The sequence below is a fragment of the Rhea pennata genome, chromosome 3 (assembly GCF_028389875.1).
Source record: "Rhea pennata isolate bPtePen1 chromosome 3, bPtePen1.pri, whole genome shotgun sequence".
Classification (NCBI taxonomy): domain Eukaryota; kingdom Metazoa; phylum Chordata; class Aves; order Rheiformes; family Rheidae; genus Rhea; species Rhea pennata.
Genome location: NC_084665.1, coordinates 58,600,877 through 58,619,100, shown reverse-complemented (window position 1 = coordinate 58,619,100; position 18,224 = coordinate 58,600,877). Strand labels below are relative to the sequence as shown.

The following is an 18,224-nucleotide window of genomic DNA, read 5'->3' as shown; positions in this document are numbered from 1 at the left end:
GAAGGAAGATTCATCAGTATTCCATTATAAAAAAAAATGAATTCCTTTAAAATTAATAGGACTAACTTGTTTTATCAAAAACACGTTCTGACAGCAGTGAGTTATTGTATTCTTTTGATCCACTCATTCGTTAAGCCCTTTTTTATCAATCCATGCTTTTCTGTACAATTTTCAGATGAACACAATAAATTTTACTTCCAAAAGTTCTCATGAACTAAGAAAAACTAACACTAGTAAGCACTGAACAAGGTAGATATTACAAAGGCTATGAATTCCCCAAAAGATAACAAACCGAGCACACAATGTGGATCTGTATTTTATTTGATCATTTTTAGGGCTTATCTGCTTTTGAAATAATGCTTTTGAAAAATGAAGGGGCCACAAGAAGATCTTCAGTAGTAGCATATGAAAACTCTGTCCCACCCTCCCTTACATATAGGGCAATATCTACTATGTTTGCAGTGCAGCTTCATGGTCTCTGTGAGCTGCTAAGCAAAAGGCATTTTCTTTTTTCTGAGTTACACGGCTGGATTTTGCTTTCTGTTATATGAAGTCAGGAAAGAAGAAATTTGAGAAATTTGCAGCCACTGGAGGATGGATTCTGACCAACTGTTTTGATTCACAAATTACATTTGAGACCAAGGTTATCAATGCCTGGAAGGAGGTCTGGTCCACCCTAACAGAAATCAGCAAAAAAAAAATCTTACTGAATTAATTGGCAGCAAAATGGTGACTTAAAACCCTCACCAGGAGCACTTGCAGATTCAAAAAGATTGAGAAAATGTGAACATCTACTGCATCACGTGATTTGGAGCCTCATTTACTATTGGGGAAATTGAGTGAGAAGAAGGAGGTTTGCAGTATTTATCACTCTCCAAATAAATGTATGCCTGCTAACTGTAATACATAGTTTCAATTTTCAACACTTCCTGTCATTGTCTGTTTTCCTGACTTAAATGCAGAACTGTCCATGTATCCTTAATTATGTATCTTCTGTAGATCTTTAATTAATGTCACTGTCCTCATGCATTAAGTAAACAACCTCTGATGAGAAAGTTTGCACACTAAATTGTTCGAGGGTAAATTAATCCAATCATAGGCACCTTTTGTCTCCATGCCCAGTCTCTTACTTGTGAGATAGTTGGCAACACCTGTTTAAGGGTTTGTCATAAGCCAGTGCTTAATTCTCTTTCTTGATTCATTGACTAGCTCTTCAGAATCTTCTTTTTTTGTTCTTCTGTTGCCCTCTCTCTGCTAGCGGTGTTAGAGCTATATTCTTTGCCATCTACAGTACCATAACCCGCATCTGTTGTGATGAGTTTCCCCCATTTATACTTGTGACTGCCTAGTTTGAGCAGTTCTGTCTGGGCCAGCTTTTCCACACCTGTCCAAAGTTGCCTCATGAGTCTTTCTTCTAATAATCATCCTGAACATGAAAAAATTCATCCACTTTCTTCATAATAATAAATCTCCAAACCATACCAAGTGCACTATTTTTAAATATTTGTTAGCTGTGTTGTTTGGAAGCAAAGGCATAAAGTCAAAGCCTTGTATATATGTGGACATATGCAGTGGAGCAGTGTGTAGGGGATATTCTTATGCAGTATCTTTCATTTTGAAAGTGCAATAATGTGCTTCGTGCTTGTAGGACATTGCTTATTACCGAGCCTTATCTGCTGAACAGTTGCAGACAGAAGCTGCTAAAATTCAGCCCAGTGCTTCAGCCACCCAGGAGTTTTACGAGCCAGGCTTAGAGTCAGCTGCTAGTGCCAAATTGGATGATTTGCAACGATCCTGGGAAACACTGAAGAATGTGGTAAGTCTTCACTGGAAGAGATCAAAGTGATTGCCTAGCTTATAAGGAATAAAATGTAAAAAACAAACTCAGCTAATATTCTTCTTTGTGCTTCTTGGCTTTCTAGGGGCAACAATATTTGTCAATTGTGATTTATATGGCAGTGGCTTTGTTCTTTTTTTTTGAAAGTCTGTAAAGTATGATCCCCACTAAGGAAAACTAAAAATCATTTATTGTGATAGTTGCCTTAAGAAATATTAACTATTGTCAGACTATATTCCATAAATTAACACATAAATCAATATGTACTGGAAGACTGGCAAAAACAGTCAAGGATGCAGTTTCTGGGAAATACATAGAATAACACATTTATGCGTATTAGTACAGCATAATCATTCAGTGATGTATGACAATGGCCAAAGTTTTGCTTGCGTGTTATTAATTGTAATTCTTTTTAGAGACACAGTAGCAATTACGGAACTATGTCTTTAGCAAATTATGCACATGCACGTATGTGTGTGAGTGCATACAGCCAAAAGCAAGGTGTACGAAGGTGCTTGGTTTTTCTCAGCTTACTGAAGTGACTTTTTTCAGGCACAGAACCTACAATTTAATTGATAGTGCTGTGTGACTGTTTTACTATATAATTTATACTTTTTAAAACTGATGTTACAAATTTTTGGTTTTAGTTGCATAAGTTTATGGATGTATGAAGGAGAGGAGAAGAAAGATCAAATCCTATATCAAAGTCAGAATATATAGCTTCTATTTCTTTTCAGATTAGTGAAAAGCAGCGCACTCTCTATGAAGCTCTTGAGCGTCAACAGAAATACCAAGACACACTCCAGTCTATATCCACAAAAATGGAGACCACTGAGATCAAACTAAATGAGAGTCTGGAACCAGGCAAGAGCCCAGAGAGCCAGATGGCTGAACATCAGGTAAGAACTTACATGTGAGAGAGGGGGAGCATTCGGCACCTGTAGCTCTATTTCTCTCTTTTGTTAGGTAATGGCAGTCAGTCTTCATCACTGGATGCCTCAAAATTATGCAGAAACTATCTGAACTTTCTCCTTTATCTGCATGTCTTTCCTTTTCGACTTCCTGCTCTTCTAGAGTTGGTATAACAGGTATTCTTTTAAAAAGGTGCCTTTTAAAAAGGTAAACCAAATCAAGAGGTAGTTTGTCCACTCAAGATTTTCAGCAAAATCTTTTTGTCAAAGGTTGTGCTCAGTGGCATCTACACTACTGGCTGGCTGACATGCTGTGCAGTATCATTACTATCAGCCTTTATTTGACTATTTTTGATGTGCCCAAATTTACTGACTAAGACTATAACTACTACTGAGGCATTTTAAAAGGATCAGAATTTGGTCTTGGCTTTCTTAAACAAAACAAACAAACCAAAATACACAATAAAATGCCCTGCAAAGAGAATTATTGAGAAATCATGCTCTGAAACATTTTTTTTACTATGCTGTCATGAAGACAGAATAGTAACTATTCAAGGTAAAATGCTGTTGTATTCACAAAGCAGATTTCCATCTTTGGATTTTTAGTGTCAGTATTCATGACAAACAAAAAAAGCAGGCTATTAAGTTGAGATATACTGTATCGACTTAGACTATTAGAAAAGAGGTTTTCCATTTCTGATTCAATTTTCAAGGCTTCATTCCTAGATATTCAAAGTTTCAAGCTATAAAAAGGTCTACATTCACTAAAGTACAAATGGATTATTTTACTAGGAGATGTTCATCCTCAGAATGCAGAGAACCCACAGGGAGGATTTCAGAGAGGTAACACTATCTGTCTGTAATCCATATAGGCAAAATGTGTATAGGAAGATACAACCACCACAGGTCTCAATTATCATTACATATGTAGTTGAAACACTGAGCCATTATTTTATTTCAAATTTGTCTTGATAGCTTCACTTCATTAAATAAGAAAAAGTGTAGACTAGGCTTTCCACCTTGATTTAATTTGTTTTCATATTCACTATGCTCGCAAAGAAATTGTAAGCTCAGATCTTTTCTTTGGAAAACATCTTTGGAAGTTTTCACCTTTGAATATTTATAGATAGAGAGTTTTACCAAAATATATTTAGCAAAATCATGATATAAAAGATATGGTGTTAGATGCTGGTTTTGCTATTGGCCTACACATTCTTCTAACAAAAAAACAACATATTACAGAAGAGTCCCTGATATAGTGTATTGTAATGGGAAATACTTCAATCATGATCAGTAAAAGACATTATTTAAACTGAGCTCTGGCCATTCTATTGCTTCAGACATTGAAAACTAAATTCAAGATAATACTCATATCCAAAATACAGCTGCAAGCTTGTCTAAATGGCTCTTACCAAGTATCGTGTCTGACATACGTTCAGAGTGTAATCATCAAAACTTGAAACTGTCTGGTGGGGCCAGTTCTCATTTCAGTAAGAACTTTGTGGATTGACAAGGATAACAGTGGATGTTTGTAGTAATGTATGAAGTTCTATACATCCAATGTGTATGTACAGTCTGGAACAGTCATGGAAGGATGTTTCTAAGAGACTAGTAATGCAACAGCCTTTCTTAAGCATCTTGGAAACTAATCTCTAGGATAAGCACTTTCACAGGAACTTCTCTTTAAGTTAATTTCTAGATGTTTGTGTATATTGTTGAATGTTATTTGTCCAGTTAGTAAGTTTCTGGCTGCTCCTAAGTCATTGCCGTATTTCACACACACTCATCTTCTGTATGTCTGCTAGAATACCCTCCAGAAAACTCACAGAAGTTGTTGGAAGAATAAGCCTATATGTATCGTATTTTTCAACAAATTTATTTTGGTGATATGTTTGAAATTCAAGATGAGTAATGAAATCCATATTTCAATTAGCAGATGCACGATCCTAGCCTAAATGTACAAAGGAAAGATTGAGGCCTTCTGAAACCTAAGCAAGCAAACAAGCAGTAATATGTTGCACTGTGTAGTGATATATATTCTCTCTTGGAGCACTGTCATCTTCACTTTTGTATTATGAATATAGCTTCTTAAACACCTTCACTAATAAATGAAACAACTAGTTTCTCTGCTCTCATTCTGAAATAGGCTTTGATGGATGAGATTCTAATGTTACAAGAAGAAATCAGTGAGCTTCAAACATCATTAGCACAGGAGCTAGTTTCAGAACCGTTGGATACGGAAGCTGCTGATCAGCTGGCGTTACAGTCCACTCTTACAGTCTTGGCAGAGCGAATGGCCACGATTCGAATGAAAGCATCTGGAAAACGACAGCTATTAGAGGTACAGAGAAACCATAGAAGTAGCTTTTCAAACCAGACTTCAGATTTTGGGAGCCACTTTCAGCAAGTTCTTAACCAGTCACTCTTGAATGCTTCTAATAAAAATAAAAGCTGCTAATTCCTCACAAACTCATTTACTAATATAGTATTTTTATACTTAGCCAGTCCCACTTCTAATTGGCAGGTGATAAGTAACCAGAAGGATCTTAGAAACGCACTACTCAGCAGTCATATTTAAGCTCTTTTAATCTTTTCAATACTCAGATTGACATTTTGTCAATATGTTTATTCCCTTGATATCCCTTGTCCTCTGTAGAATAAATAATGGATTGCAAATAATAAGGTAATGTTATACAGGACTCCTTAACCTTCTTGATTGCATAACAAGTAATAAGTTTAAGATAAAGCATGAGTCAAATACTGCTCTTAAATATGGTTAAGATTATGTAAATTACTTTGGTATAATAGCACAAGTATCACCCCTCAGTATCCAGGCGTTAAGACAAGAATCATAAATGTGATATATAGACAATATTCAGTAATTTAACCTATACTCTATATTGTTCTGGTTTCTGATTTTGCAGACAACAAAATCTTCCAGAACACTTCAGGAATGTAAATGTAGAAATTCTGACAGAATAGGTAATGAAAATATCCTTATGCTAAGGGCATGGATTAGCAATATTGTTTTATTTCTGTAGGCCTAAATTAAATAATGATAACTTGAGTACTGTTAAATTTTTCATTATTTAGCTGAGATACTTAACAGCTAACATTATTCTATAAATTACTCTAATGTGCAGTCATTAATTTTCCCACTAAATGTAAGCATTCAGAAAACCTGTCCAAACACTTTCCTGTGTCAAAGATATACCCTGCATATACAGGTCTGAATCAGCATACTGTGCATAAACTTAGTTCACTCAAGTAAATGGAAAGATTTTTAAGAGCATTTTTAATATCCTCTTAAGAGTAGCGTGTCTTAGCTCAGATCTGTAGGGTGGTTTGTGAACAGAAGCAACGGCAAAGACTGAAGTCTCATGAGAGAGGCTAAGGCTATCTAACAGCTTGCTACTGCCAAAAAAGGCAAGGGCGCTCTCCCTTCCCTGCAGCCCACTCCCAGCTCTGTTTCCCCATGCTTCTTTCTCCCTGAGTGAACAGTTTTGTGCTAGCTGAGTGAACTGAATCAGGGTACGGGCAGACCCACAAGAAGAGCAGCAAGAGGGAGCAGAAGAGATCTCACCTTACAAAGGTTATAATAGCAGAGGTCTACTGAAGTAAGTAGAAATATCACAATTTACCGTAATGGATAAGAACAATTTACATAAACTCCACTTGCTAGAAAAAAATGTTTCACTGAAAGCAAAAACATTCTGTAAAGTTTTTCAACTTATGAAAGCAAAGGCTTGAAAAATGCTGTGTAGAAGTTGTGAGAGATGAAGAGATGGGAGAAATTTTAAAAGATGTTTTATCCTGTATTTCTTTTCTTTTAAAAAAGTCATAATTTGTGCCTCTAGGAAAAACTGAATGAGCAGCTGGAAGAACAGCGGCAAGAGCAGGCCCTTCAAAGATATCGCTGTGAAGCCGATGAACTTGATAATTGGCTACTCAATACAAGAGCTACGCTGGACACAGCCTTGGTTACTGCTGAGGAACCTATGGACATGGAAGCTCAGCTGGTAGACTGTCAGGTAAAATTAGCAGTCCCATAATCTTTAGATGAACAGGATAGGCAAAATTTGAATGCAAAAACAGGAATGGAACATTTGCTCCATAGAGCATTAATATTAAGACCATTAATGAGTTGGGTGAGCCAGCTTCTTAGTGGGGGGGGGAGTTTTTCTGATCTCCTGAGCATCCTACATATTATTTTAATTAGCTTCATCAGCAATGTATGAAATAAAAGCCTACTGTTCATTTCTTATCAAAAGATTACAAACCTGGATTTAGAAGAAACATATAAATATAACAGTAGGAAAACAAGATACCCTGATCTCAGGAATGTTTGAAGTTCTACAGCCTTGAAGGCAGCTGTTTGTTTTGTCTTAAAGGCAGTATATTCACCTCACTTACTGTTTCTGCTCTACTGAAGCTGGAGATGCAGGGTTGTTGAACAGGTCACTTACACAAGTGAGAACACCGGCAGTGTACTTTTCTACTCCTCATTTTCCAGCTAAAGAAAATGTTCCTGCTAAGCAGTTGTGATTTGGACAGTGTTATGGGTTCTTCAAGAGTGATCTCAAATTCAAAAGTTTAATCATCAGCATTTATTACATTTATGATTTTAATATCAATAAACTCAGAATACAAAACATTTGAAAAAATATTTTGCAGCAATAGTAGTAGTTGCATATACTTTTATTAACAAGATCAGCCATAATATCCAGATTCTAAAATTACTGGGAGTTGTTTTCCACTTTTAAAAGACAGTTTAGAATTCTGCATGATCATGATTTAAAAAAATAAAAAAGGACAGAAGAGTCCCCTCTTCTCATGCTAACTAATGAGGGTCTCGACTAATTCAGAATAAATGATAATTGAATTTCATACAAGTTTAGTGAATTAAAACAGGTATATATAACAGACTGTAGTTATATTTCCATGTTGTGACACTGCTTCACTATTGGAATTTTCACTCTGTTCCATCTCAAATATTCTTTCATTGCATGTCCTTGAAAAGTGTTTGTTTCATGTAGATAAACCCTGTGAGTTTAAGCAAAGCAATTTTTTTTTAATAAAACCTGTAGAAATCTCAATATTAAAAAGAATAATTAACTCTGCAGAAAGCTTATTAATGCTGTTCAAGCAATTAATTAACTGGTTCTTAAAATTTTAATACAGTACGTTTTTTTAAAAAAAAAATCCACTATTTTTTCCACTTCTTAGAGGCTCTGCCCATCTTATCATGCACACATTCTTTAAAGAGCAACATTTCTAAGTTTATGCTTGACAGATGCTATGGAAACCAAAACAATTGGTATCAGGCTAGTTTTCTGAACAAGAATCTTATGAACTTCTAATTTTGAAGATCAGAATGTGCCTGATGTCTGTAATACATAGGTGATTAATGGAACATCAAGACAGTAGCTTTTGAAAATAAACATGCCAGAGATTTATCACTTAAGTCTCTCTTTAGGCTAAAGAGGATTATACAGAAATCCTTAAGTCCATCATGCACCAATCAGAAAGAGCAAATAGTGAGAAGAGAAGCTTATCAATGCAGCCACAGCAATACATACGAGGAGGTAGGAAGGACTTCACTGAATATACATGGAAGAAGAGGAAAGAAGTAACTCTAGCTTTGTGCGCTCTATTTCTTGTCATTTTGGATATCAGAGTCTAGCATCTTAGCCACCGTTACCATTAATGTGCAAATAAAGAGCATCTTCTGTACAACAAATCCTTTGTTTCTAATATCTCAATTCAACTTGTAAACTTCTGAAAAAGGTTGCATAAAAAAGTGACAAGTGCAAAAGTGTGCAAGCATATTCCTAACGACTCTGGAAGGGACTGGAAAGCAAAGCAATGATAATCTAGCTTGCTGTTAGCTTGGCAGAGGGTGAGGTAGGCCGAAGGTCTCCTTGCCAGAAAGTGTGACAGATGCTGGAAAATGTATGAATTTGCATCTTTGTTTTTGCTGCTGCAGAACATGCTGGTTGAAATAGAGCAGAAGGTGGTGGCCTTATCTGAGCTATCTGTGCACAACGAGAACTTACTTATGGAGGGTAAAGCTCATACCAAGGATGAGGCTGAGCAACTGGCAGCGAAGCTCAGGACGCTGAAGGGCAGCCTTCTGGAGCTGCAGAGAGTGCTGCACGACAAACAGATCAACATTCAGGTAAGTGCCTCTTTGCAATTGACTTCGTAGTGGACAAGCATTTGTTGGGGGAGGGGAGTTATAGAAGGTTTTGATAATTCAGAAAAGGAGTTTTACTGTTAAAATTTGATCTATTCATATTTAGTTAATAAATGGAATATTACTCCAAATACTAAGTTACTCAGCAAGCTTTAGCGTATTACTTTCAAGGTGAATAGCACCACTTCATGGTAACACTGTCTTCACCTCACTATATTCATTGAAAGTATACAGATGATTAGCTTGGTCTGAATAGACCCTATTTTTGTTCCCAGTCCTCGTAGATTGATGTGTTCTAGTGCAGGTCCCCGCTTCCACCCAACAAGAGAACAGTACTAAATATGGATTTCCTCACATATGTCAGACACAACCACAGCTAATGGATAACATTTTAAAATATGGCAAATAAGCAGTGGCATCATTAAACTAAACAAAACATTCTATAAACTGAGACACGAATTTAGTCTCAAGGATTCTATTCCAGACATCATTGCTTTACTTATTGCAACTAGTTAATTTTGTTTAACGGTTGTTTTAGTCATTCTTTAGGCTAAACTAGCATTTGGAGAACTGAATATACACAAGAAACCCAACCGTATAATATGACTGACTAGCTTTGAATTTGTTTGTTCTGCTGTGATTTCCCCCCACCCTCTCTTTTTTTTTCAAAAAAAAAAAAAAACAGCTTCTCTGGGCTTTGCTGTGCAAATTAAACATGATAAGCTTCCAAGGCTCCTAGCCTGTAATGCAGATTAAAGTCTACAGAGAGGTTAGCATGAAAGGTCACTTAGCATGCTAAGAACTATTTTTAGTCCATCATGTTAATAGTAAAACATTACATAGCTTCACCAAAAGAATAAGAAAATTCCTAGGTATTTATAACTGTGCAGCTAAGTAAGTATCCAGTGTGTTTAATATTTTGATCCAAGAATAATATCATGTTTGGGAAGGAAAGAAGATGTTTGTCTCAGTTTATGTTAAACATTATTCTTGCATATTAAACCTCATAATTAGGCAAATGAAAAGTATTATCAGAAACATGCAGGCATATAACACTTTATTGGGATATATTACTTGCAAAGTGCAAAAGCATGACAGACTTACTGTATTCTGCATTTTAAAATATGATGGTGCGATCTAATTTGCTGAAACTGTTATAATAGATTGTGGGATGCATTTCTAATATCTAAAATAACAACAATGTAGAGTATGACTTGCTTAAGATACTACATGCATGCCAAATTTTAAAATAATTTTAAGTGTACACCTCTACAAATTGCAGACAGTTTTTGAACTTCACTTTCAGCTCATGAAAGAAAACAGGTTTAAGCAGTATAACATTGGCATTTTCAAATCAGAAATTCAAAGTGATCCTATTCCAAGTAGCTAAAAATTCTAATATAACTTCTCCCTTCCTGAATTCATATCTCTTGTATAATAATATTTTTCCAAATAATCAATCATAAAGTATTTCTTACAGATTGATGCCCAGAGCAATAAATGGCCTAAAATATACTCAAGGAACATTAACCTATGCCATTATTAACTCTGAGAAACAGGAAATGCTAAAAGCACTTTTTGCTCATAAAGTAAGAGACTTAGACTTTACTTCTCTCGAGATGTACTGGTAACCTTGTAATTGCTCAGAGGCACAGAGCAACCAGCGCCCAGGAAAAGAAGGATCCTCCCACGTAAAGACCCTGCTATATTTTCCTTCAAGCAGTATTTCAGCAGATCTGTTATCCCCATGGCACAAGGCTTTTTTAGGAGTCAGTGGTAGATTCTGTGCCTCCCAAACAGCAACTTCAGTTTTCCATCTAACTGCACCTGTCATTAAAGATTCATAAAAGAAATCAGTGAAAATAATGAGCAAGGTATTCAAGATAAGGAGATTTCCAAACTACATTGGTACAAAATGTAGTGTTTTTCAAGTACTTTGAAATATATAAAACATTATCTTGCACATTTATCTTGTAATATCTCTGACTTAGGAATAATAAAAATGACTTCTTATGAAACAAAGAAGTAGAATGGATTTTGCATTAAAAAAGCTAATGTTGTTGCTCTATTTTTATTGAAAAGAAGAACTTCGGTTCCATAGTTGCACTCCCTAGTATAAGTTTTATAAAGTTTAGAGCTCAAGAGATCCATTTTATCATTGTTTTTCTTCAGCTATTTTCCAATTATTTCCATGTTGCCAGGAAAAAAAAGCTTCAAGCATTTGTTTCCCTGCATATTTAAAGGGAAATGATTAATTATTAATTAATTAATTAATATGTTCCTTCAGATATTATTGGGAATGAAATGCAAGGGTATTTTTTGGACTTGCATTCTGTGATTTGAGAATGCTAAAATCTAGTTCACAAATAGTTTTGTTTTAAAAAGTATGTGCAATAGCATATTTGAAAAACATCATTGCACTCAAATCCCACAAGCCTTTAATGTTCTTTGGTAGGAACCAAGGGACTGCAATTTATCTTAGGGACTATAACCCCAATATTCCAGCTTCTAAGCCTTCTTCCCTTTCACCTTCAAAATATAACTAAAACCAATCAGCCTATCCAAATGAACTAGAGATCGTTCTCTAGTAGGATCTACAGGTTGAATGATTGTTACATATAAAATGAAGTTGATTTTACAACTTTAAAAAGTTGTATTTTTTCTCTTTTTTTACTAGAAATTAAAATTGTAGATCCTTTTTTATCCTCACATTAGATCCACCGTTAATAATGCAAATATTCCAGATTCTTTGTAAGTTTCTTAAAAAATTAGTATGAGATATAAGCAAGAATGTGGTATTTTCCAGGAATATTTAATGCCAATATTGTGATCAATTAATAAAAGAAAAGAGAGAAGTTTTCTTTAACCAATCTGAAATCCCATAAATGCCATTGACTCCATAACATACCAGCTTCACTAGAAAGTTGTTCCATGAAGCAAAGTATCTGCACAGATGTCATCCAGAGTGGAACCAAGCTGTCTCACAGAGCAAGAGCTAATCATTCCTCTGGCTCCCGCAAAGTGCTTAGCTGGTTTTGGTCCTCGTACAGTTTATACCCTTTAACACTAATCAGTCCTTTCAACTCCGGTCCAAAGACCAGCCGGGACGTGGAGCGCCTTTCCCCTCCTGAGAGTCTGCATGGAGTCAGAGCTGCTGGGCAGTCTGACTGGGCTCACAACGAGAGCGGGGTCAAGGGTAATACATGAATCCTGCAAATAATGAAGTACGTATAAAAAATGGGAGAGGAATTAAGCCCCAGCTTTAGCTCTCGAAGCTTTAGAAAAGCAAGTGCAAGCCTTATGGTGATTGTGTGCCTGCAAGTAGCACTAAATAGGTATGTAGATCTAAGTAGCCACAACTACCACTCTGTGCCTAACACTGGGCCTAGTATGTTAAAAATGCCTACATTCAAATGTGTTTGTCACTAAAATAATTTAAATGTACGAAGAACTTGGATTTCAGAAGTCAAGGAGTAGATAGAGAAGTTTTTGTAACTACTAAGCCATTTATTCTTTTTTTTTGTTTACTTATACAGAACACTAATCAATCATATTGGAAAAACATAATACCTGAAATAGGAAGCAAAGAGACTGTTGCTTCTGCTGCTCTAATATAGCACTGTATTTATGTCTCTTGTCTTTTTGCTTGTATCATATAATCTGCTGTTTATTAGCTCTTTCTTTTCCTGCCAACCACAGAGTCATGTACTTACTGATAAATAAGGTTTGATGAGAATAACAAGCAGCATGCTTTCGTTTCTAGTTAGACAAAAGCTCTAGTTAGACAAAAGCCTGGAAGAAATGATCCATTGATTCCCTGCACTGCCAGATAGCACTGCACTCTCCATTACAGAGCAATGCTGGTTTTTGGAGGGGCAGAGCAGTCTTCAAGAATTCATTAGTCTGTGGTCTCTCTGATTTTGCTAAGTGTGGTGCTCTATGTGTGCCTATTTTTATATTTTAAGAATGTTTCTTGCTAGCAAAAAAAGACCAGTAAACATTAGTAACCTTAAGACATAGCTGACTTCAGAATTTGTGTGAGCCAGCAGCTTAAGAGATGGAAAACTATGCTACACATGATTTTCAATAGAAGAGCTATGCCTGCCAACTTTCTTGCAATATATGGAATTTTATAAAATGATGGTCTTTATTTCTTTCTCTTAAAGCAGGGATCTTTACAAGAGAAGGAGGAGAGTGATCTGGACTTGATTTCCTCACAAAGTCCCAGTGTCCAAGAATGGCTGGCACAAGCAAGAACAACTCGTTCACAGCAGCAGCAGAGCAGTCTGCAGCAACAGAAAGTTGGTGTTTTCTTCTTCTCTTATCTTTAGAACACATTTAACACAGTAGCTGAGACATTCTTATTAATATTTCCACTGAAGTCTTCAGCTCCTTACTCAGTGCCCTAATAATGAACTTCAGCTCCCTGTTTTGTGTCTGTGACAGCCAAGTAGACTAGACTTCCTGGATGACCATGGCTGAGCCACTTGACCACTTTGTACTACTGTTCCCCATCAGTAAAATTAAACTGAATCATCTTTCAAAGTAGGAGGTGTAAGGAGACGATCTTTACTTTTGAACAAATACTGTCAATATTGTCTTTAAAGAAGCAAAAGATATGCACATTACAAGGCATATTATGTTGCACAACACAGTGACATTATCACTGGTTCTATAAAATGCACCGCATTAGTCCAACAATTCACCTCAGTTTATGTACCCTACCTTTCTGTATGCCTAGGTGGAGACTTGCACTGCTTTTAGTGTTCAAGTAAGCCATATCAGAAATAGCTCAGCTATCTGACTGTTATGCAGTCCAAGGTACCTTCTTCCAAGGTAAAAACAGTCTGTCTGAGGTTTGTTTTGGTTTTTTTGTAACTTTCTGTGTTAGGAGCTGGAACAAGAGCTAGAAGAGCAGAAGAATCTGCTTCGATCAGTAGCAAGCCGTGGAGAAGAAATTCTAACGCAGCAAGGTGCTCCAGAACTATGTCTAAGGTGTGCTTAGAGGTGTTTTTCTGTGAAGTAAATTTCTACAACAGTATGCTTTGTCACTCCGGTGTTTACATCCCTCTTTCACATGCAAGCCTCTAATCTTTATTTCTTGTATTTTGTACAGCATCTGATGTACTGGAGTCGTGGTTCATAGCTAAGGGTTCCCATAATATAGTAACACAAACAACAGTTTGCACTAATAGATCATCTTCAGTCAGTCCTTAGAAATTCTTTTTATTCTTGTCATCAAACAACATACTGAAATTACAAATTAGTAGAATTCATTAGACAAGCAGTGGATCAGTTACTATAGTTTTATAAACCAGCATTGATATGTGAATCATAGATGATCACTATCTAAAATATTATAGACTGCTCTTGCAATCAGATCTTCCCAGCTGAGATGTTCATTGCATAATTTTCCTACAGTTAGTGAATATTTTTATTTTTGGAGCTCAAGAGTTCTGAATTTCATCTCTGGCCTAGAATTTCTTGCACTCTTGCCTGTTTGTGGAAAGTAGATGGCTTGAAAAACCTCAGATCTGACTGGGAGAGACTTGTGCCTTAGAGAATACACAAAAAAATAGCTGCATACTGCCTATGCAGGCCTTGAGAAAGTGGCAAGGGTGAAGTCTAGGGAGGAGGGACCATGGTGAACAGCTTGAGAAGCAAGAAGCCCTCAACCCTTCTGTTAAAATACTTTCTTGACGTATCTTAGTAGTAGTGAGCATCTCAGTGCACATCTGTTACATTGTAGAAACAAAAAATCAAACAGAAAATGCTGTACTTAATTCACTGTTTACCAAAGGTATGCTTTGGTCATATGCTTGACCTGCATTAAAATATCAGAATATGTCTGGGAGGGCAGGGGAGAGGTAAGATAAAATAATTTTTTATATCAAACTTTGAAGTAAAACTTGTTTAAAGTTTATGTTTCAATGTAGTAAAAATTGTATATGTTTACAATTCTAAGTTAGTCTGGGCATTTGCAACTCTAAACAGTTACTTGCAAGGTACATTTCGTCTCATCAGCCAAATACTTGGTCCTGTTACAAACCAGCTCTTGTCTTAGTACCTGAAAAAAATAAGTAAAAGTTTTAAGAAGTAGTATTTAGTTTAAATATTAGAATTTCCTAACTGAAAAAGGAAAGAAGTGTCTTATACTGTTGTAACTTTTGTATTTGTTAAACCTTTATGCATTTTTTTCATTACAGTGAGAAGCCTGATACACTCTGTGAGGAATTAGGCTTGGAAGGTGAGAAACCATCAGCTGAAGAACAGATGAAGATGAAGTGGGAAAGCCTGAATCAGGAATTCAATGCCAAGCAGCGACTGCTCCAGAGAGCTTTGGAACAAGAACAGCTGGTAGCTATTTTTAATTTATCTGTGCGTTTTCTCTGTGAAAGCAGTTGTCACAACACAAGGCATGGTATGTTTATAACAAGTGCATTAAGTTAATGTGGTTAATACAGAGATTATGGAATAATTTATTTTTGTGACATCTTTATAAAATAGTAAGTATTGGCACTATTGCTCTTTTTCAAAGCCATTTGAATTGCACACTTCCATTCATGTGAGTAAACTGCAAAGGAAAAAAAAAGTTTCAATTGCATCTACTCCAGGATAATTCTGTAACAAATTGTGGCTCTGAAAGTGACCAGTACTCTGGTGACAATCTGGTGGTTAAATGCCTGTAAATCTGGCATTCTGAGTCTAAGCTTATTCATTAAATTCTTGGTCTTCATGAGTATGTGGCAAAGATCCGAGTGATCTGAGCCTCAGAGTTTTTACTGAAAGAAACAGAGATTACTCAGCTAAATCAGAGACAGTCCAATATCTATATTTAAATATGTCCTCTATTTTATATTTATTAGACCCAGGCCCACCATTCTTTCCAAAATGCTGTTTTGAAAGCATCTTCCAAATATCTAATTATCTTGTATTCGTTCAGGAGTAATTAATTATTTTGGTAAAACAAGCCATTGCTAATTCTTGCCACAGGTATTTATTCTGCACTTGTGGTGAACCTCCTGTCATGTAATCTTTTGTACAAGATGAGTACAGAACAGTTGTGGGAGGACCATGAGCATTATTTGACATTATCCTCAGTAGGTAGTAAAATCTGCATGGCTGAATGTTGTGTTCTATTTATGGTAGAAACACTCTTAACTTCCTTCTCAGCAGCTTTATAACAGACCAAGCAGATTGATGTCTGGAGTACCTGTGTATAAAGAAGAACAGGACCAGGATAAATCGTTAGTTTCACCAGTATTGGTTGAATTGAATCAGGCCTTTGAAGATGTATCGTCTGAGGTAATATTTCATTTGTCTTTATACTTGTCTTTCAGCAAAATATTTACAATATCCATTTCCAATGAAAACTCCCTTATCTCCCACCTGGAAGTCTAGTCTTTTCCCAAATATTAGATGTTGGAGAGAGTAAATTGTACATCTACTCTGAAACTCTTTTGCTTCTTTTTGCCCAGGCTGGACATGCAGAGAAGGAGAGCCTGCATCTAGAACAGAAATTGTATGATGGTGTCTCAGCCACCTCTTTGTGGCTAGATGGTGTAGAAGAACATGTGTTTGTTGCCACAACTCTGCTGCCAGAGGAAACCGAAACGTACCTCTGCAAGCAAGAAGTAAGGAATTCATGAGTAGAATATTCTTAAAACTGCCAATAAGGCTGCATTTTACATATTACTTCAGCAAGAAAATTTTAGAATCTTCTGTAAGTGACCTGTCACAGTCATAATTTCTACATAATTGCTGCATCCTGCCATTGGTAGGAGTAACTTTGTTGCCTGCATAGAAAACATTTCAGAAAGCACTATCTGTCCCAGTTTTGCCTAATCAGAAGAGAATTAAGCACAGTATCTGGAAGACTCTTCTGCTTAATTTCTTTTCTTAGTGTTAACAGACATCACCCTGTTGAAATTGGAATAAAGTAAATAACAGGGAGGAAGACTCTGGGGTGTTGAAACAGTACAAATTCATCAACATGAAATGGAATTGAGAGAGATGTAAAAGCTTCTTCAGGCAGCAGTTGGCATAAAGGCAGCTACATACATTTATGTTCCAGAAGCCCTTACTCAGAATAAAAGATCATTTACATGGCATTCAACATTTGTTTTCTTCAGGGCAACTGTTTTTTACTGTTGTCAAAAATACTGTAGTTGCATAACTTTATCTAATGTGAGTAGATTAGCAATGTAAAAAAGTCAGTACCTCACTGCCAAATGGCTAATTGTTATGACAGTATGTTTGCTTGCTTTCTAGAATGTCTAACTGAAACTTTGTTTTGCTTTCCACAAAATCAGTCTCTTGCCAAAGAAATCAAAGAGATAACAGAAGAAATGGATAAGAATAAGAATTTATTTACTCAGACATTTCCTGAGAATGGTGATAATAGGGATGTTATAGAAGACACTTTGGATTGTCTTCTGAAAAGACTGACCTTACTGGAGTCAGTAGTAAACCAGAGATGCCATCAGATGAAAGAAAGGCTCCAGCAAATAATTACTTTCAAGGTATGATGCCCATTTAAAGGAATTAACAGGGGTGCATGTCAAATGGGGATATGAAGAATGTGACTCTGACAGCAATGGCAATCTGACAATAGATAATTTTCAGATAGTCCTTACTGAAAATAAAACTCCTTAAGCTATCCAGAACCTGACATCCCAATCATTGTCCAAAATCTAAACTCACCATTAGAAGCCTTGTGCAACTCTTACAATTGTTATAGAAGGGATCATCTGTTCATATCTTTTTCCCCTATTAGCATTACAATAACTGGAAGTTGTTGCCTACTGTTCTCAAAGGAGAAAAATGCAATTTTAGAGTTTGTCTTATAAATTCTATAAATAATACAATATGCTATTTTCATTAGCTTAGATACATTAGAAAACACCTTTCTGATCATCTTTAAGCTACCTCATTATTCTGTAACGTGTTGTATCTCAAGCAATCAATATTGAGCAAAGGGGGGAAAAAGGGAGAGAAACTGAAAAATGTTTAGGAATCTTTTGAAATAATATTCAGAAATGTTTTCAGATCTCAGATGGTCTCTACCTTGTCTCCTTTTCTTAGCCTCCGATTAGAGTGTGATTTTGCTTTAGTGAGTAAACATGCCTTTCAGCAAAAAAATGCAAAATAAGCTCTTGACATCTTTAGATTAGGATCATAATTTCAACAGGCTGTCACTATAGGATTTCTTTCCAAACTCCAAATCTTTCCCTGTGCAATAGAGAGGTAGTATCAAGAAAAGGCCTTTCTTTACTGAAGA

At 36.0% G+C, this 18,224-nt stretch overlaps 1 protein-coding gene across 6 annotated transcripts in view; it reads left to right on the top strand.

The window, feature by feature from the left end:
• The window catches only part of SYNE1 (spectrin repeat containing nuclear envelope protein 1), a 308,485-nt gene that overhangs the window by 210,294 nt on the left and 79,967 nt on the right, over positions 1-18,224 (top strand). For 5 of the 6 annotated variants that reach the window (XM_062572395.1, XM_062572390.1, XM_062572389.1 and 2 more), the window contains 11 exons: positions 1,649-1,816; positions 2,575-2,736; positions 4,895-5,089; positions 6,606-6,779; positions 8,735-8,926; positions 13,111-13,245; positions 13,836-13,939; positions 15,151-15,301; positions 16,118-16,249; positions 16,423-16,578; positions 17,257-17,466. In XM_062572395.1, coding sequence (XP_062428379.1) covers positions 1,649-1,816; positions 2,575-2,736; positions 4,895-5,089; positions 6,606-6,779; positions 8,735-8,926; positions 13,111-13,245; positions 13,836-13,939; positions 15,151-15,301; positions 16,118-16,249; positions 16,423-16,578; positions 17,257-17,466 — 1,779 coding nt within the window. The remainder of the gene's footprint in view (positions 1-1,648; positions 1,817-2,574; positions 2,737-4,894; positions 5,090-6,605; positions 6,780-8,734; positions 8,927-13,110; positions 13,246-13,835; positions 13,940-15,150; positions 15,302-16,117; positions 16,250-16,422; positions 16,579-17,256; positions 17,467-18,224) is intronic. The other variant, XM_062572388.1, reaches the window with a different exon arrangement.